The sequence below is a fragment of the Oreochromis niloticus genome, linkage group LG7 (assembly GCF_001858045.2).
Source record: "Oreochromis niloticus isolate F11D_XX linkage group LG7, O_niloticus_UMD_NMBU, whole genome shotgun sequence".
Taxonomy (NCBI): domain Eukaryota; kingdom Metazoa; phylum Chordata; class Actinopteri; order Cichliformes; family Cichlidae; genus Oreochromis; species Oreochromis niloticus.
This window is the reverse complement of record NC_031972.2, coordinates 50,440,563-50,460,230: the sequence shown is the minus strand read 5'-3', so window position 1 is coordinate 50,460,230 and position 19,668 is coordinate 50,440,563. Positions and strand designations below refer to the sequence as shown.

Below are 19,668 nucleotides of genomic sequence, written 5' to 3'. Positions count from 1 at the left end.
GAACCTGGCAGAATTGAACTGGAGAAGCAGAACTGTCCAAATACTTGAGGTCAAAACTTTATAATGAAGAAATATTACTCCTAATAGATTATTTTCATGATCAATCAATAAACTGACTTTTCTTGAGTTTTTGTTTGCTCATAAATATCTTTACGGAAGGAAATCTTTACAAATGAAATCACAAATGAAATAAAATTTGACCTGTAGTTCGTTCCGACCTGCAAAATACCAACAGAAGAGACGACCACAGCAGAAATGATCCAGCCATAACAGAAGATTTGTGCGTCTTCATGTCTGAATGTCTGGTTTCTATTTTTTTTTTTTATTTCTATGCTTTTCTAATGTCTGGGTGTCTTCATGCTTCTAGTCATAGGTTTCAGAGATTACCACAAACAAACAGATGGTTTCTAATGATGCATGAGGCAGCACGCCGAGCAAGGGTGTCTTTCTCTTACCATCAGTTTCTGTGACGCACACATGCACACACACAGACATGCACTGCCCTGAGTCAGTGCCCTCTATGTAGATTTCTGTCACTCAGCGCTTCTGGTCTGTGCTGAGAATTCAGTGTAACAGCTGCTCCAACACTTTAATTACTGACTGAGTGACTCATCAATGAAATGTTGCAACATCCTAAAATAAATTCTTAAAAACTGCACTAATATCGAGCCGTAAAGCAGCGTAAACAGAGACATTTAAAAGCAATTCACATTACAAAACCTGCTCTGTGTTCTCAGGGAGCCTCAGAAGCAGATCCAAAACTTCAGTTAAAAAAAAAAAAGTTTGTCTTTCGTTTTCATTTGCCGCTCTTCCTCGGAATCACTGACAACTGTCTATCTTTTGCACGCCCCACAGTGTCTTACACCCATTTGACTCATCTCTTTGTTTTCTGTACCTTTGCATTTAGTGGAATTATAATTTTCTGGGCGGTGACAGTGGATATACCTTATACTTTCTAATTTCCCCCAGATCAGGTCAGAACAGGTAAACGGTTGCAGAGAGAGAACCTCCACACTCAACTCCACTTCAGTGGTAATGGTAAGTCAGAACTTATGAACGGACATTTATACTCAGTGCATCATGTTTCCTGCTGTTTGGATCATGAAGTAATATTCTTTTGAATTTCATTAACTCTTGAAAGATTTGCAGCAGATTTGCAGCATCACTCTGAGCTTCATCTCCTACATGCGAAGCGGCCGACCGTTTCTGTTTATAAATGTGCTTTGACAATAGAGGGGAAGTCCGAGAGAACGGGTTTAGAGAGTGTGTGAGGAAATATGTTCAAGGTGTTTTTTCAGTTACTAATCTGAGGAAGGAGGTCACGTTTCCATAGATCGCCTGCTGCATGTGTTTCAGTGTAAATACGCTGAGTTTGATTTGCTTTTGAAGAAATGAAATCTTTAACGTTATTAGCAAGATGAAATTTCATAATCACAGGGAAATTAATAAATAAGCTTTAGATGGATGAAGTGTAATATTTCTCTTTTTCTTTAATGTTTAAATGCATTCACACAATAGGAGGAAGCAGACAAAGCAATAAGAGTTGTAATGTCTTTGTACAGTTTGATCCAGTCTGATAGAAACCATTACTGTGTTTATCCTGGGTCTTTTTTCCTTAATCTTATCACATTTAGCTAGGTAGATGGTGCAGACATGCAGGTAACGCGTCTTACTATCACGCTCTCTATCACTTTTGTTTTGGATACAGTGACTCATAGTTGCTAAGAGCTGGAATAAAGCAAACTAGATAAAACTGGGGTGTGGCCCAGCTTAATAACAGAGTGTGACCGTGCCACACCTTGTAACAGTCCTGCATTCAAACATGACGTCATTTTCGAGACTCAGCTTAATATCGTGCCAATTTGTGAAATCACAGAGAACAAAGCTCTGCGTAAATCTACCAAGTGTATTTTAAAAAGTAAAACAGCGTAATACTATAAGTATTACCAGCATACAAATAGGATTCTTTAGAATATATAAGGACATGCTGACAAATTTGCATAATAATTGACAAAAACACCAGAAACAGGTGAAAGATGTATATGCTGCATGGATATTTTTCTGCCCCACCATGTGACATACACACTGTTCTTCACATTATCTTCTGACATCATGTTTAAGAATAACTTTATTTTAATGGTTCAAATTTTAAATAACAGTATCCCTGAAGGGTCATTATACTGAAGTATTCCAGATCAGCAATACTCAGTTTACAACCCACAGGACGTCTGGTGCTAGCTGACCCACCAATCATTTTCTAATTCACTAAATAAAACTGGCTGAAGAGGTTTAATGTATGAACGTTTTCAAATGTAACAAAAAAATCGGCCAGTGTTTATAGCGTATCTGCAGTTTCGTGTGGTTTGCTGATGACGGGAAAGTGATGCATGGTTTTAAAAATGTAAACTTACACGCCAACCAGAAAAGTAGAGAGAGCACAGACTGAGAAAGTCAGTGCGTAAATATGGCAGAAGGGGCTGGCCAGGGATTCAGATTGCACTGGTTAAACTCCACCTACCAGGCAGCGAAGGGAACACAAAGGGAACACACACACACTCAACGGGCCCAGACAAAGCTGAGTCGTTACAAGTGTCAGCTTTCGAATGCAATCTAATATATTATTTATCTGTCAAATGAACATCAGTGAGTGTCAGTTCTTGTATATGGCTAATGTAGCTAACATGTTAGTTGATTTATAAATACTTAATTTTGAAGAAAAAATAGTTTAAAAAATTGAAAAATGTCACTGTTATTTATTCATATTTATCTGATCCATGTATTTTATTGTGTGTTAAGGACCCCTGACCTAAACCTAGTCTTACACTGAGGCTTATACTTATACTGGCACTAGTTTTCAGAAGTCAGCAGACATTTTCTAAAGTCTGGCTTTTATCCAGTGACTCTCATCACGAGTCTCGTTAACAGATCACTGTGTTTTGCTGCTTTTGCTATATGCTCAAGGTGAAACACGGTGAGTCACCACAAAGTTACAGATTATTTGGATTTTTTCTGGATGATTATCACAACTACAGTGTGAGCCACACAAACCTGTAGCAAAATGATACATGCCTCACACTGAAAGCCAAATGCTAGACAAAAAGGCAGTTGAAATAACAACATGTTTAAAAGTTATTGGGATAAAAAGAAGAATACATCACAGGAGACTATCATGGCAGAAAAAAATGATGCTCAGGGTATTTATTTAGTGAGGTAGAGAACATGGGATTCACATGCCAAATGCCTCAGGCCATTAGTAACATTTCCAACACAAACAATTTTTGTCCCATTTAGGTTGTCACATTGAGGTTGTTGCAGTTTGGTTGCCCTCACAATGCTCTAAATCAGGGGTCTCGAACTCCAGGCCTCGAGGGCCGGTGTCCTGCAGGTTTTAGATGTGTCCTTGATCCAACACAGCTGATTTAAATGGCTAAATCACCACCTCAACGTCTTAAAGTTCTCCAGAGGCCTGGTAATGAAGTAATCATTTGATTCAGGTGTCTAAAACCTGCAGGACACCGGCCCTCGAGGCCTGGAGTTCAAGACCCCTGCTCTAAATATATCACATTTACCTCTATGTAACATTTGGGGCAGCAGTTATTTTAAAATATTGTAGAATCCACATAATCTAATTTTTATTTAATTTAAATTTGATTCCATTTTTATACATTTTCATCAATTTTCAGTCAGTCCCAGTACCTGACCGTGTTTTATAATTTGCCGAGCCACTTAACACTGACCTATGAAACATTTAAGAAATGCACCTAACTCAAGGGATGAACACATAACAGAAAACTCAGCAAAGAACCCAGTTTAAATTGTATTGTCAGACACTCTGCTACAAGCAGCCTCACAAACACTCGTAATTTGTCCCAGTTCCTTTAGCTGAACCAATGAAAAATGCCAAAGATAACACAGTTATCAGGCATAAAATTATATTTTTACACTGGCAAGATGATTTACAAAGACCCATAAACCAAACTTCTTGGCTTGGAGGAAACTGGACCAGTGGAGGACAAAAGAAGAAGTGGAAGGCCTAAAAAATTACAGCAGATACAACATTTTCTTAAGAAACAGGAAAATATCCAGCAAAGATCTGACAAAGGAAGAGATGTAAGAGACCTGATCCATCTACTGTTCACCAGTCTCATCAAAAATGGTGTCCGTGGAAGGATGGCTGTAAAGAAGTCATTCTAAAGGAGTGCAAACAAGGACAAATGTCTGAGGTATGCCAAATTACACAAAAACTGGACAGAAAATAAGTGGTAACAGGAGTTTTTTTTTTTGTTTTTTTTAATTCAAATTACCATCACTAAGTATGAAACAGGTCAGGAGTGAGGCACAGCAGTGTCTACAGTCATCTGTAAAACACAGTGGAGGCCCTGTCACTGTTTGGGTCTTGGAGGGTCTTGGAGGATCTTGTCAAAATTGACAGAACTATGAACACAGAAAGCACTGATAGACTTAGATGCATCATGCAATACCATTTGGAAAGTGTCTGATTTGCAAACATACTGCCAGTATAGTAAAAATACACCTGGATAGAAAAACACACAGTGGAACACTGTCAGTCATGGATTGGCCTCCCCAGAGCCCGGACCTCAACACTACTGAAGCTTTGTGGGATCATCTTCCCAGAGAACAAAAGAAAAGGCAGCAAACATCCAAAGAAGAGCTTTAAATGTCCTTCAAGAAGCCTTGAGAACTATTTCTAAAGACTACTTAAAGAAATACAAGAAAGCTTGCCTAAGAGAGTTCAGACTGTGTTAAAGAATAAAGGTGATCAAACCAAATCTGGACTTTCAAGCCCGTTGTAACTCCACAGACTCTGTTTTTGCCTTTATATACAATGTATTTACATTTCATTTTGCAGATGTTTCAATAAATCACTGCACCTATTTCACATTTTTCTAGCAAAATTTGAAGGAATGAAGGTTGGCTTAAGAATTTTGCTTGATTGCTGTTTACATGCATCGCTCCCTATATTTTGAACTCTGTTTTGTTAAAAAAAAAAAAAAAAAAAGGATGATTGATAGAAAATCAATCAAAGTGACACTAAAAAGTGTAAATTTAAAAAGTTAACTTACTTATTAAAATAGAAATAGTTGAGTACAACATTCAGTTTTATAGTATTCAAATAAATCTTCTTACTTATTTACTCTATTAAAAAATCGTTACTACAAAAAATTGAGTCAATTAAAAAAAACAGCAACTTAACAAAGAAACAAAAACGGGAGCTGACGTTTCCACAACCAATCTAAAGAGTTGTTTCCATATTTGTCCCGGTTTCCGGTATTTTCCAGTGCAGTAGGGAAAAAATATTTTGCAATCAATTTCGCATAACTGTTTTGAAAAAGTTTCAAATGGCGTATGCCTGAGTCAACGAGTATTGGGATTCAGTTCCATCTTATCGGACGCTTATCTAAAAGGGGAGTAGCTCACCTGTGAGTCAGGTAGTAAGTGTGACTCGTCTCTGAGGCTCCACCTCCGGCTGCAGAGCTCTGCTCTCTCGGTGCGTCTGACCACGGACAGTTTGAGCTGCCACGACGCAGAGCGCAGGCACCCTGTCCGCGGCAGTGTGTGACCTATTTTGCTCTCTTGTAACTTTTCACCATGAGTACAGTCGGCTCAGAGCACGTGTTTTTGACTGCTTTACAGCCCAACACTTCAGTCACAACTTACGCCCTCCCGTCTGAGATCAAAGTCGGGAATGGGGGCTCCGTGTCTGACGACTCGGCGAAAGCGCGACGCGTCCAGCAGCAGATCCAGATGAGACTGGCGGAAAAGTCCACACTTCCGCGTCAGAATGGATCCACCTCACACTACGCCATGTCAGGTAAACATCGATGAGTTTTTAAGTCACTTTCACATGGAGTTACACCTACACTCTTTCACTGCTCTGTATTTCCGATAGAGAGCTGTTGTGTGAGGTGGTCTGTGTTTAGTGCTCACAAGTGGCGGAATTAGGTGTGACAATCCAAGTTTCCAGCCTGGCGCTGCGGGCACAGGTGCTTCTGCTGTTGTCCGACAGCAGTGCTGAGTGATACAGATGAGTTTTTAATCAGACCACTCAGTCCTGTGACCATGTTTCCTTTGTTCCTTTGCAGTGGAATTATATTTTATGAGCTTGCGGCTGTTGATTTGATCTGTCACACTGGAATCAGGTAGTAGACATGCCAGGTAATTAAAGTATGATCTTTATATGTCCAGACATATCAAACTCCAGCCAAAAAAAGGCTTGGTTTAAGTTTTGAAACAAGACATATTCATAGAGCTCACGGTGAGCTATCAAAGGATTCGTCTAAAGAGTCCAAAACCCAAAAGAAGCATAAAATCCTAACATTTAAGAGGCTGCATTCATTTTCTTTTTGCACTTTTTGCTGTGAAAATTACTCAGATGATTAATCCCATCATTACAGCTTGAAAGAGAAACCTCTTCCCTGTTGCTTCACCACTTGTTTGTCTAAAAAACAGAAACCTAGCGATAAAATGAATCTATTTCTCTTTTGATTCATTTTTTTTCCTAAACTCTTTTCTGTCTGACTCCCAACGAATAGTTTCAAATGCAAGAGCGACACTCAACTGATATGGCTGGGAGCCTGGGGGGTGGGGGGTGTTCTACATGCTTGTCTCGGCTGAATTCCTGTGGACTCGTTTCTCGTCAGCTCTTCGGGGAATTTGTATTTTGTTCTGAGATGAGCTTCAGCAGCAGCCATCTTACTCAATGTCATGTCTCTGCAGAGGAGAAACGGTTAATGTGTAACAGGCCCAAACAAGTGCTCCTTTCATGTACTTCCCTGATAGCAGACTAAGGTGAAAACCTCTCTCCCCTCTCCCCACCCGTGGGATTGGGTTTCAGGTAGTGCTTGGCTTAAAGGTAGGTGGGTTCAAGAGATACCAGAGGGGCTCGTGCAGCCCGTTCACAGTTGTTACATTATCATAACTGGTCCGTCGGAGGCATGTTGACACGCAGTCAAAGTCAAGGTGGGTCTGTTATGTAAGCAGGGACAACACTCCCACAAAGGGAATGAAAGGCAATCCTGAAGAGCTGAGAATTAGTATGATCAGTAGTTACATCAAATTTCATGATAAGACTTCAGTGAAAGAGCTGAGCCACTCATGCTCACAGTCTTGTCATGGCCTGTGTCTGCTCTTAAACCTCATGACTGCACACGTGACTGATGCATGAATGCCAGTGGCATTTGAGGCCAAAGCAAATCTCGCCCAAAGTGACCGTAAAGTATATCATCCTGTGCATACCTTTGCACACCACAATTTTCTGCGGTCGACCAAACTGCGGGTAGACGGCAAAGGACCTTGACAGATTGGGTCTTTGTTTACCTGTGCCTTTACTCGCTTGCTTGAGCGGAGAGAATATGACGTTCACGCTTCCTTCAGCTGCAGAAACATACGTGAACATACATGTCAGATAAATATGCCACTGCGTTTCTGTGTGCCATTCTTTGCCCTGGGTTTAGCTTGGAGGAAAACCTATTGTCATTAACTGTGACTTCATATTAATCATCTTCTGAAAGCATCTACAAGAGGCGCATTCCTTACCACACAACAGGGAATGCTGCTGTTTCAGTGGTTTGCGGTTTTAGAAAAGTTCATTATGAATGCGTAAGTGTTTGCACATGGGCAAAACGCGCAGATGATTCTGCAAGGAAGGTTTTTTCTCCTTCCTCCTATTTCTAAAAACTGCTGCAGCTATGCATTTATGACAGTGACTGAACAGTGTTCATGCTGTATGTGGACAAGTCTCAGCAGAAAGCCGGGGTGTTAAAATAAAAAGGAAATATTTACAAGGAGTCCTGGCTTTATGATCAAAGTACATTTTTTTGAATGGCAGCAGAGGAAGGAAAAAAAGTTTCCTCTCTGAAGGACTTTTCAGGGGGTGTGTTGTAACGGCTGTTGCTCTCAGGTGTGTTGGGCGTAGTCAAGGTAGAACAGGGGTCAGGCCCGGGAATGTGTCAGTCTGGTTTTTTATGCCTGTGGTATGCAATAAAGTACCATAAAGGGCGGTCCAGCCCACCTCTTTGTATGTATGTATAGATATATAATATATATATATATATATATGGAAGGTGTAAAACAGCCCTGGCTCAGCAAACCGATGCATGTAAAGTACACTTAGATACAATACATGGCAACAAAAACACACAAACCTGATTTTGTTTCCTCATTTGTGAAAAAAAGAAGTCGATGTTTTCAGGTGCAGTCTGTCAACATTAAGCATTTTGGTCAGCATGAGAAAAAATAATGTCTTCAAGCCAGAAGCTCAGGTTTTGGACAGTTTTTTTGCTCTTGGATCTGTATGATATCATAGAGAACGGATATACCTTATATAGAGGTGTTTCAGGCACAGTGAGACATCTCTGACTGTGAGCACTGCAGCCGCACCCACCTGGAGTTCACATCTTTTGTCTTCGAGGTGGGAAGCAATGAAAATACATCTTTACTGTACTTAAGTAGACTTTTCAGGTATTTTTACATGACTTGAGTCTGTATTTCTCCAACAACATTTTACTTTTACTGCCTTAATTTAAACACAAACGTCTCTACTTTCTACTCCTAGTGTTTTGCTAAATGGGATTGGGGTTTTTTCAGTTTAAGACATTTTAGGGGATTTATAGTTTCATGTCACCACACGCCTTCAAACATCAAACCAAAATGAACCTAAATGGAGGAAACAATTACACATAAAAGGCAATCCTATTGGTGCGTCCATCACTTGTGCTTCTGACACTCAAAGAGAACAAAGAGGCAAAAACCAAACTTATAATTTATATCTTTATATCTGTATTGTACTCATTTTCTTTTAATTATCTTTTTCTCTTCATAGCAGATGTTCAAGCTGAGTCCTTTCATTAGAATTTAAGTTGAAATAAAATGTGTAGTACTGTGTGTTAATATTACTTTATTATGATATTAGCATTAAAATGAGATTCCTTTAGTCTGGAAAAATAGCTGGTAGAAATGCCCTCTAAAGAGCTCCCAACAGACAACAGAAATGTTGTTGCCTTTATAGCACAACATTTCTGTCTGTTCTTTTATTTGTATTTGTACTTCTGCTTACATAATCAATCTCTGCAAGTTTACCACCTGACTGTACGAAGCACAGCCAGGTGGAAATAAATAGTGTTATGGGAGAGGCGTTAAAACTACTCTGAATCAGAATGAGCGGGTTTAATACAAATCATTAGCTTGAACCTCATTTTAGATCATTCAAAAAGTGAGTTGAAGACATCACAGTTCTTTGAAAACTGGTAGCTAGTTACTGTTTTATAACATGTTAGTAGTCCAGCCTGTAAACAAGTTCATAGACTGTTGCATAATACTAATAAATGTCCCTCTGCCACTACCTCAGTTTTGAAATTTTAGTTTCTAAATGACACATTTTGGTCACCATTTTGAGCCCAATCAAGTGTAATAAACACATAAATATCCCTTAAATTAATTTTTTTCCCCCTGAAGCCACCAAAAGGTCAACATTTATGACCAAATCCTTGCAAAACTAATGACTCTCCAATAAGCAATGGCTCTATTTTGTGTTTCAGTAAATGACAGGCTGCAGAATTAATTTCTTGGGAAGGGATTCTAAATCATGTAAACTTAATTACACCCATAGATGCTACTTTATAATTAACATAGTTTTGTCACTGACATATTCCGCTCTCAGCTCAGATATGTGGGTCAACAAACTGTTGCTCAAACCTGCTTATATTGTAAACAGCTTGCTCCATGGCTGCTATCAGAGTCACCACTTGCCGTTTGAGTCTGGACGGAGAGCAAAAAACATTCAGATACTCAGTGTTTGCTCACAGAAACCTGCAAATGTCTTTGTATGTAGGACAGGTAACCGGAGACATCGGCCCTGCTGACTGGTCAGGTCCTGCTGCAACACACCGTGTGAAATCAAACCTTTGGGCTTTGGTGCAACACGACACCGGCTATTTAGACAGAAATGTCTTTCATGTAAATCATTGTTGTAAATTAAAGGCACACCTTATTGTGGGATTTTCATCTGCGATTGATCCCACCCTAAAAGTGCCTTTTTTATGACATGGAATATCTTCTTTGAACTTCTCTGCAATGCTGGGTTTTTTTGGGGGGGTTTGTTTGGGGTTTTTTTTTTTTTGCAATAACACCATCACGGGTTAAATCAAATTTGAAAAACTTTGTTTTGTAGCTTTTTTTTTTTTTTAAAGTCACATTTGCCATCTTTTTTAATCACACTTGACCTCCTAGAAGTTGCATTAGAAGTTGCAAGAACACAGTCAGCAGTTGAGTCAACTTTTACAATGAAAGTACTGTATAAATGAACTTCCTTTTTTAAAAAATGGGAGAGTGTTTCTTAAGAAAAGGAACTTTTTCAACTATTTTTGTGGTCCAGTCACTTCTTGCTGTCATTGTTCCATTTTTGTCTAGACCTGTTTAGAAGGGATTTTCTTTGACACTAGTAGCAGTAGGATCAGGCTAAAGATGACTGTTAAGTCATAAATCACTCAAATTACTGATTCCTTACCTGACTAAGTGGAACAGCAGTTTAACAGAGACATTAGTCTTTTCCCACTGAATACACCAAAAAGTATCTCAAGTTTCTGTATAAAACAGAGTCATTATTATTTATTATTATAAAGGTTCTATAAAGCATTTTATGACTGTAGCTCAGGAGGTAGAGCAGGTCGTCTACTAATTAGAAAGTTGGTGATTCGATCCTCAAAGTATTCTTGAGCAAGATGCTAAACCTGGAGTTGCTGCTGATGCTTTCATCCGAGTATAAATGTGTGCTAAATAGAAAAAGCTTTTAGAAACAAGTGGTTGTGTGAATGAGACATGTTGTATAAAGAGTGCTCAAAACAACATAATTATATACACCAGTTGTAATGTGTATAAATATATTTTAAAGTGTAGTAATTATGTGTTATTCACTGACAAATGGTGGATTATATATATATATTTTTTTTTTGCTTCTTTTCAGATTACGGCGGTTCATCGTCAGTGAAATATAACACCTATAACCCAAGTTTCAGCTCTAAATCATCCTTCATGTACTCTGGCTCCAGAACAATCGTGAGTGCAGTGTTTCTCACTTTTTCAGCCCAGTATTCACACACAGAAATGATTAAACTGAGTCTCTAATCCAACACCAGACGTTACATTAGCTGGAAGCTCCCATCTTAAAAAAGCTAATGGGTTTGCTGACAGGTCACGTAGGACACAGTGTGTGTGGTATTTCACAGTAGGCTGTGATTAGATCAGCTCTGAGTTTTCTTGTCCACTCACTAGATTCCTCAATCTTAATGATTAAATTCGAAAGACGCTGGCTGATTAATGCACGTCAGTGTCCTCGCCTTTGTTTCTATAACAGTCCCCTGAATAGATTTAGAAATATTTTTGATTCATCCAAACTTACAGTTCAGTGAAATATATTGAGTAACTCTCCTTACACATCTGTTTGTAACAGTAACTCCTCTCTCCACCCTCAGGGTCCACAACTGTCTCAAAGGTCAGGCTTCAGCAGCCGTTCTGCCGCCCCAGACATGGCTGAGTTTCAGAGGATGAGTATTAGGAGTGGAGGTCCAGGTTATGCTGCTGCTGGTGGTGGTGGTGGTGGGGGTTTTTATCAAGAAGAAATGCGCATGGGGACCATGAAACGAATGGACCCAGAAATCTCTACGCATTCAATGCAGCCAATACCAATGCAAATGAGGGGCTGGGCTGTCGACAACAGCGATGCTGGCAGTTTAATCTCCGAACGTGACGCCGCCTATGGTCGCTCGTATGCTCAGAGCGCGGTCAATGGCTACACCAGCCAGATGATGCAAGGAGGAGGCAGCTCGGGCTTTCAGTCAACCATGCGCCGATCTCTAAGCGGCACTCTTTCCCGTGGCGGAGGGGCGCCAGCAGGTGGGACAGAGATTGTCCATCAGCAGTCCTTCAAAGGCCCGGCCCACCGCACCATCAGCAGGATTACAAACCGTAACCGGATGAGCATGGGCTCCATGTCTGGAACCATGCAGCAGACGTCAGGTGGGAGCGTCTACGGGGGAGGTGGAGACACTTTGGACCGAGGGTTCATGATGTCCACGATGTCTGGCTCCCAGGGGAACCTAATGATGCAGCGTCAAGGCACCATGTCCCGTGCCATGTCGGTGAAGAGCATGCAGAGTGTGGGCAGGGGCATGGACATTTACGACGGGCAGATGGAGTTGGGCGCCAGCATGGGCAACCTGAACGGGTGAGAAAATTTTCACATTCATAAGATCAGTGTTTTCATTGGTAGCACTGAGTTTCCTGTACTGTACTGAAGTTTGTGATAACTGTATGATCTGGTGCAGGTCAGTGTCTGGAAAAATGCCCGTGTTTACATTTATAGGTCAGGTTTTATCAGTCATCAACATCATCAACCTCAACAACCAATGATGTTGGGTAAGAGGAATTCTAGAATCCTAGAAAAACAGAACAGTGATTGGTCTTTCTAAGAATTCAGTGTAGTTTAGTGTGTACTGTATACAGGTCTTCAGCTTCAGCCCATCGGTTTTTTTCTGTGTCAAAGAGAAAACAGAAAGCAAAGAAAGCAACGCTAGCATGAAGAAAACCGGCATGAGTGTGATGTCACACAACCTGTAGAAAAAAAAACATTTAAGCGCTGATGAAAGGAATTGATGAGCTCAGAGGCGTATTGATCAATTTGGAAGCAGTCGTTTAACAGAGGTGGTTCTCCACTCCTCTCTCTAGTCATCCTCATGACTCAGTTTGTTGTATTTGTCACTGACGTTCTTAGTGAAGGTGATGAACCAATGTGCCGTAAATTTCATGTGTCACTAAGTTTACAAGGGGAGTGTGCGATGTGAAAAGTGAGTTTCCTAAGAGCTGTGGATTGGGAGGTGGCTCCATAGTGGCAGGACTGGTTTCGGGTGTGGCAGCTCAGTGTCAAGCTTCACATTTCACACATCCCGCAGCGTGCGGTTAGGGCGAGCTGATTTGCAGTGCACTGTGCGATTTGGAAGAAGTTCAACAAGCACAATTTTGCACACAGAAACAAACCGCCTGTGAATAGCCGTCTCTTTGTGTGCTACCAAACATAACTGCAGGGAAGTTATGTAATAAAGTGTTTTTTTGAGTTCCTGTGTTGAATTTGTTTATTTGCTTCTTTGTCAGGTTGGACATGCAAACAGCAGTGCAGTCCCTGACAGAGGAAGATCCCAGCCTGCAGGCCCTGGGTGCCGCATACATCCAGCATCAGTGTTACAATGACAAAGACTCTAAAAACGAGGTATTTTGCACTGATTAAACTCATGGTTACAATTCCTTCAGTTCTTTCCTCTCTGCTATTAAGAAACTCATTCATGAAAGTTGTTTTACTTCAAGTGCCAGCATCCACTGATAGATGTTTCTCCTCTTCTGGTGACTTTAAATAAGCTGGGGCTTCCGTTCTGGTGTGTCCTAGTTCTTCTTCTACTTCTTCTTCTTCTTCTCCATTTCTTAACTTGAGGTAGTGCGGCAATCTCTTGTCGGCAGATTTAACTTCTCCAAAAAGAATTTTTAAAGAGAATTTTCTGACTTTTTCAAGAATTAAATGACCCTTTCACATTGTTAGAAGCAACTCTCAGTTTTTATCATTTCATTTAGGTCCCTGTCCCAGTCCTACAGTCCTAGAGATTGTATAAATACCTGAAATGCCCAACTGTTATTTTCCTTCCCTCTTTAGGTGCGTCAACTGGGTGGCATTGGTGATTTGGTGCAGCTGTTCAACAGCCAAGACCCAGAAGTACGGCGCTACGCCACTGGTGCCGCACGCAACATCATCTACGAGAACATGGAAAACAAGTCGGCCCTGATCGAAAAGGGTGGCATCCAAGAGCTCGTCAAGGCGCTTGATGAGAACGATGATGAGCTCCGCAAAAACATCACAGGTATTGCAACGCATGCACCAGAGAAGCACCTACAATATCATTTTGGAACTTTCCCACAAGAGGAAGTGGCTACAGATTGGTTCAAGTCACTGTGTGGATTTAAAGTGATCAGATTGTCAAAAAGAACAGTCTTTGAAATTGGTATGGTTCAAACAAACAAGAGCACACCGTGAAGATTTGCAAGGCATGGGGCGTGTCTGAATACACAGAGAGTTGGATGGGGAACTGCTGTCATGTCTATAGACTGTGTAGGTGAGGATGGGAGCTGTGTGGGCCTGTGAAGCAGCAGTATATCAGCCGCCCCCTGTGATGAGACAAGACCTTGTCACTTTTTTCCTTTAAGCCACAACACAGAGTGCTAAGTAAAATGCCTTGGCATAGGGAGTAACTTTTACCTGTACTTATTAATCTCAGTGGGCTTCCAAAGTGTGACAGCAGATGTCAGGTTTTTGATTCATGGAGCACAATGTAATCCTCAAATGGATATTTTATTTTAATGGCATGTGTTTTTTGGGGGGGATATTTCTGCTAAGCTATGGTAGGTTAAATCATTACTGTGAAATCATTTTAAATTGGTTAATGTTCATTTAACTCACTGCAGGCCTGAAAAAATATAGTTTTTCCCCAAATTTTTGGTTAACTGTTGCCATACTTCTTGAAGTCAATCAATAAAAACATCCTGAAATCATGGTTGAGAAAAGCTGATGACAAAAAAAAGAAGCAATAGTATGCCTAAATGCCAGTTTTTATTTGTCCATATTTGTGCAGGTATCTTATGGAACCTTTCATCCAAAGAAAACCTTAAGGAGAAACTAGCCAAAGACACACTTTCTACACTTACTCAAAAGATCCTCGTCCCCCTCTCGAAAAACGAGATGGATCGGACTGCGCAGACCGATTCAGACACAGAAATCCCTCCTGAGTCCCCTTCCGAGACAGAAATCTTCTGCAATGCCACGGGATGCCTCAGGTGCACCTCATTTATGTGTCTCTACAGTTGCTACATGATTGATCAAAATGTATGAGTATGCTTTTCCTTTCCCATGACTACATTTGCATTTGGCAAGCTTGTTTTTCCACACCCAGCACTTTTTTGCTGATGTTTGCAAGAGCCAGCATTACTCCAGCCTCCGGTTACCTTTGACTCTATTCTGTTAATTCATTGCTGTATTAACATTTCTAATGAACAGGTTTTTGGAGAATCGTATGGCTTAGTATTACCTTTAATTTAATGGTGTATTATTGGTGCCATGAGTACTGTAATCTATATGTGCACAACACTCAATCTGACCTGAAGAAGTGCTCTGAAATCACTTACTTATTTTCTGTGTTTTAGGAATTTGAGCTCCGTGAACGAAAAGACCCGTCGCTCAATGAGAGAAACAAATGGACTTGTGGGTTCTTTGGTGAACTACATCACGGCCTGCATCAAAACCAACAGAGCCGATGAAAAGGTGAGAGAATAGCTAAAAATAAGGAGAAATCCAGAGAAGGCAAAAAATGAAAATAACATTTTTTTAAGCCCCTCCTACCAGAGGAGGTGAGCCACTGCCACATGCTTCACTAGCACTAAAAGTAACTCAGTGTTGACGTTGGTGTTCATGTGGGATTCAAACCCTGGTCCTCTAGGTTCAACCGCTTTCCTTATCTCTTTTATAAAATATATATAGTGCTATAGTTGGTCTGAGAAATGACCACTTACAGGCTTGGTTGTTGTTGTTGTTGTTGTTGTTGTTGTTTTTAAAGCCTATAGTCTAGTTTCCCCTAAGACAACTTGAGTTGCAGTATATTATATATATTGGGTTTTTTTGTTGTTGTTTTTTGTTCATGGTTCCAAAATGTTACACGTGCCTTATTTCCTTTGTGTACTTATTTGTCTGGATGTATGTATGTCTGTTCTAGGGGGTGGAGAATTCGGTGTGTATCTTGAGGAACCTCTCCTACCAGCTCTACACCGAACTTCCATCCTCTGTTTTATCCCGCATTGAAGGAGACAGAGATCAGGGCAATGGGCTGGGCGAATCCATTGGCTGCTTTACACCTCAGAGCCGAAAAACCAAAACTGTAAGCACGTGTGAGAATCGCCCCATCAGCAAGTGCACATAGACCATCCTGCACATCTTAATTCTGCCTTCTCCTGTATTTCTTTGACTGACAGAAAAAGAAGCAGTATCAAATTTTAAATCAAGTTGCTAAAGTGCCAAATGGTATGGAGTGGCTCTGGCATCCTGATATTTTGAAGGTGTACCATGAATCGCTGAAAAAATGCGAAATGAACTCTAACACCCGCGAAGCAGCTGCTGGAGCACTGCAGAACATCACAGCTGGAGACAAAAGGGTAAGCAGCAAATTCATCAGGGATTCAAATGTAGTAACCATACACTGTATATAAAAGATGTAAACAGCTACAGTCGCATCACCCAGCATCCCAGAGTGGTGGGAATGCAAGTTGCATTAATAAAGAGTTTGTTGTGTTTAATGCAATAAAGACGTTCAGAGATCAAAGACAAATAGAGTACATCTTATCTTAATAAGGGCTAATTACCTAAATGAAAAGTAAAACAGTCAAATTTCATTCACCAAAACGAAATAAAAAGTTTTCTTGGATGCGCTGTAACACAGAGAAAGCCAAAACTGCTTTTTCCGCTAATTCCATTAAAAATGTTTCCAAAGGAGTCGCTGGTACATACAAGGCCAAACTGTCCAGATAAGGGACTAATGTCAGCCGTAGTTACATTTTTTGTCTTGTGCCCGCTGTCGGGGAAATACAACTACAACTGAAAAAAAGACATCACAGTTACGGACATTACACACATCATTACAAGAAAGTGCTGAGTAACACAGTGATAACATCATCACAAATCAAAGCACAAGCAACACAAAGATGCAGGACGCGGTATAAAAGATCTCTAACAAAGGTTGTTTGATAATTAGCTATAATTAGTCCATCTCATACATTAATTGCTCTGTCTCTTTAACTTGTAGTGGCCTGCGGTGCTGAGCGATATGGCTTTGGACAAAGAACGCATGCTGCCAACCATCCTAGATCTAGTATCTCAGTCTACCAAAGATGCAGAGCTGCGTTCGCTCACAGGTTTCCTCCGAAACCTTTCCCGCCATACCAACGATAAAGACGAAATGGGTCAGTCTTTTTTTTTTCTCTTCCGCTTCTGTAGAAATGTTGATGTCTCTAAGACACAGAATATAAAAACCTAAAGCATTGTCTTTGCAACATTTTAAGAATTAGTTGATTATCGAAACTGATTTTAACTTTTTTTTTTAATAAGACGCTAATTTGTATTGGTTTATTTAGCCAAAAAGACTGTGAACCAACTGGTGGATAAACTGCCTACGGATGGAAATCAGAAGTTTCCCTCCAGTGAATCGGTGGTCAACATCTGCGGTGTTTTCAATAACCTGGTGACTGGCAGCATGAGTGCAGCCAGAGACATCGCCCAATTTGATGGCCTGACAAAACTGATGAGCATCTACGACTCACGAAGCAGCAGGTTGGAACATTTTTCCAGACTCCTGATGTTCAATTTTAATGTTGCTATCCAAAATTTTGTGTGTGAAGTCATTTGTATCATTTAATAACCTTGGATGAAACATTTTTCTAGCCTTGATAAGAATAAGGCATCCACAGCAGCAGCCACAGTTCTGTCCAACATGTATCATTACAAGAAGCTGCACAGACAGTACCAATCGGTAAGAGACGGCTTTGAGCTCTGCACTTCTAATCATGACATGCAAAAAAAATCAATAATATATCAAAGATAGAGCATCTAATTTCCTTGTATTCCTCATATGCTTAGACAAATCAAACACCAATCTTTCCATTTTCAGTTTAGTATTTTTTAAGCATTTGACACTTAAAAAAACCCTTTTAAAGAGTTTCCTGGCCTCTGATTTGAGCAAAAACAAGGAGTTAGGTCCACACAAAAGTGAATATTCAATGAAAACAATTTATTTTCTCACCGCCCCGCCCTCATTCTTATCAGCTTGTGTGCATTTGTGTGTACGTGCACGTTATGTCCGAGTGTGAAAGAGTGAGAGTGACGGGAATTCTGTGACGAATAACTCTGTTCATTCTCTGCAAAGCTCTCTCAGTTAGATGACACGTTTAACACCTCACACTGCTACTCTTTAAACACACACGCGCGCACACATACACATACAGACACACACAAACATATCCAGTCAGGCAGGTTCAGGTCTTGAGAAGGACCAGGTAATTTTACTGCCTTCTGCAGATCGCAGCTTGTCCCACCCAAAGGTGTGGCATACAGCTTGTTTCTTCATGAACTTGTTCGCACAACAGAAAACATGATTTAATGTTGGCTTTGATTAGAGTTTTCATTTTATTAATCAGATACGCACTCCATTGCGTTACTGTACATTTTGCATAATACTGTAAGTACAAGAGCACAGATTAAACATGATCTTAAGATCACGCCAGGTTGTTTTTCTGTGTTTTGAAGTATATATAATATCATAACATCTTGTTTGTATCTTTGTGCTACAGAAAGGATTCACAAAACAGTATCAATCAACGCTACAGGTCTAAAGCTGAGGTAATTTGGGACAAATTCAATTCTACAACAGCGAACAATCCCAAAGTCTACCAGCACTCAGTGGAAGAAATCTATACCATGGTAACATCTGCTCTGTCTTCACCTGCAATAATTTATGTTATGGATATGAATACACAAGTGACAGAGGATCCATCCAAAGGAAATGTCAGTGGGCATCGATGCAGTGCAAGAATTTATGGATTCTAATACACATATGTGCACCTTAAGCATTTAATCTCTTTGTTAGATCACTGTATGCGTTTCATGTATAATCAGGGTTTTATTTTCTGTCACAGCAGTTTTAAAGCAGTTGATGGACAATCTGATGGACACTTGTGCCTTAGGTTTTAACAGAACTCCCTGTTTTGTCCCTCTCATTTACGGTTCAGATGCGAGATAGCCTTGTTTTTGTAAATATTGCTTTTTCTTTTGCATAGAAATGACATGTGTTTGTTTTATAGACAGCAGTCCTTTGTACTTGTAGTTTTCAGATAGATGATATCTGTTATATTTGAATGTAAACCATAGATTTATAGAAATTTGAATGTAAATAAATTAGCTTAGGGGGTGTCATTCAAAGTGGATTTCTGTTTATACATATGTCTAGTCTTATCCAATGATTTTATAGTAATCACTGTTTTTCTGGTGTAATTAATGGTCTGTGCTTAATGCTGGGGTGATAGGATTACTTGTTGCAGGACAGATGAAACCAATTATTTGTCATTTTAGCTGTTTGCTGTGGCAAATTGTAAATTTAAACGTCTTTCAAACCTGGATCCATTGTGCAGTAAATCTATTTTGCAAAGTCTATTGTATAAAAATTAAATCCCTGAACTGCAGCAGTTGCTGCTCAGTGGCATAAATGGTAACCTTGTGTTTGTGTGGGCAGTAGAAGACACTTCATTTGATGCTTTTTACAGCGGTGTCATCTGCATATTTAACATCTAATAAAGAGAAACATTTGGAAATGAAATGACATTTTGTTCGTGTTTCTTTAGCATGTGCGCACAGCACCATTTGCTGCCGAAACAGACTGACACCAACACTGCAAAATGCCAGCCACACCCTGTTTGCATATTTGTTCCTGCTCAGACAGGAACAATACCAGACCTTCCCTGCTGCACCCTTATTTAGGCTCTTACCTCAGTGCAGGACCTCCATGAGGAGAGAGAACA

General features: G+C 40.1%; 1 protein-coding gene across 2 annotated transcripts; it reads left to right on the top strand.

Moving 5' to 3' along the window:
- Positions 1-918: 918 nt before the first annotated feature.
- pkp3a (plakophilin 3a) lies at positions 919-19,466 on the top strand. 2 transcript variants are annotated; one of them, XM_005450817.4, is made up of 14 exons: positions 919-1,038; positions 5,656-5,833; positions 10,982-11,073; positions 11,490-12,241; positions 13,165-13,279; positions 13,715-13,919; positions 14,688-14,889; positions 15,256-15,373; positions 15,822-15,983; positions 16,078-16,257; positions 16,905-17,061; positions 17,233-17,428; positions 17,540-17,627; positions 18,445-19,466. In XM_005450817.4, exons 1-14 carry the CDS (start codon positions 1,036-1,038, stop codon positions 18,484-18,486), a joined length of 2,490 nt encoding a protein of 829 aa, XP_005450874.2. In that variant the 5' UTR covers positions 919-1,035; the 3' UTR covers positions 18,487-19,466. The 2 variants fall into 2 exon arrangements, with proteins under 2 accessions (XP_005450874.2, XP_003443981.2); XM_003443933.4 differs by lacking the exon at positions 919-1,038 and having other exon boundaries at positions 5,516-5,833.
- The last annotated feature ends 202 nt before the right edge of the window (positions 19,467-19,668 follow it).

Coding starts and splice junctions, on each gene's coding strand:
- pkp3a (XM_003443933.4), top strand. CDS start 5,611: ATGAGTACAGTCGGCTCAGAGCACGTGTTTTTGACTGCTTTACAGCCC. Junction 13,280..13,714: donor ACAAAGACTCTAAAAACGAG/GTATTTTGCACT, acceptor TTCCCTCTTTAG/GTGCGTCAACTGGGTGGCAT. Junction 17,062..17,232: donor CAACGATAAAGACGAAATGG/GTCAGTCTTTTT, acceptor TGGTTTATTTAG/CCAAAAAGACTGTGAACCAA.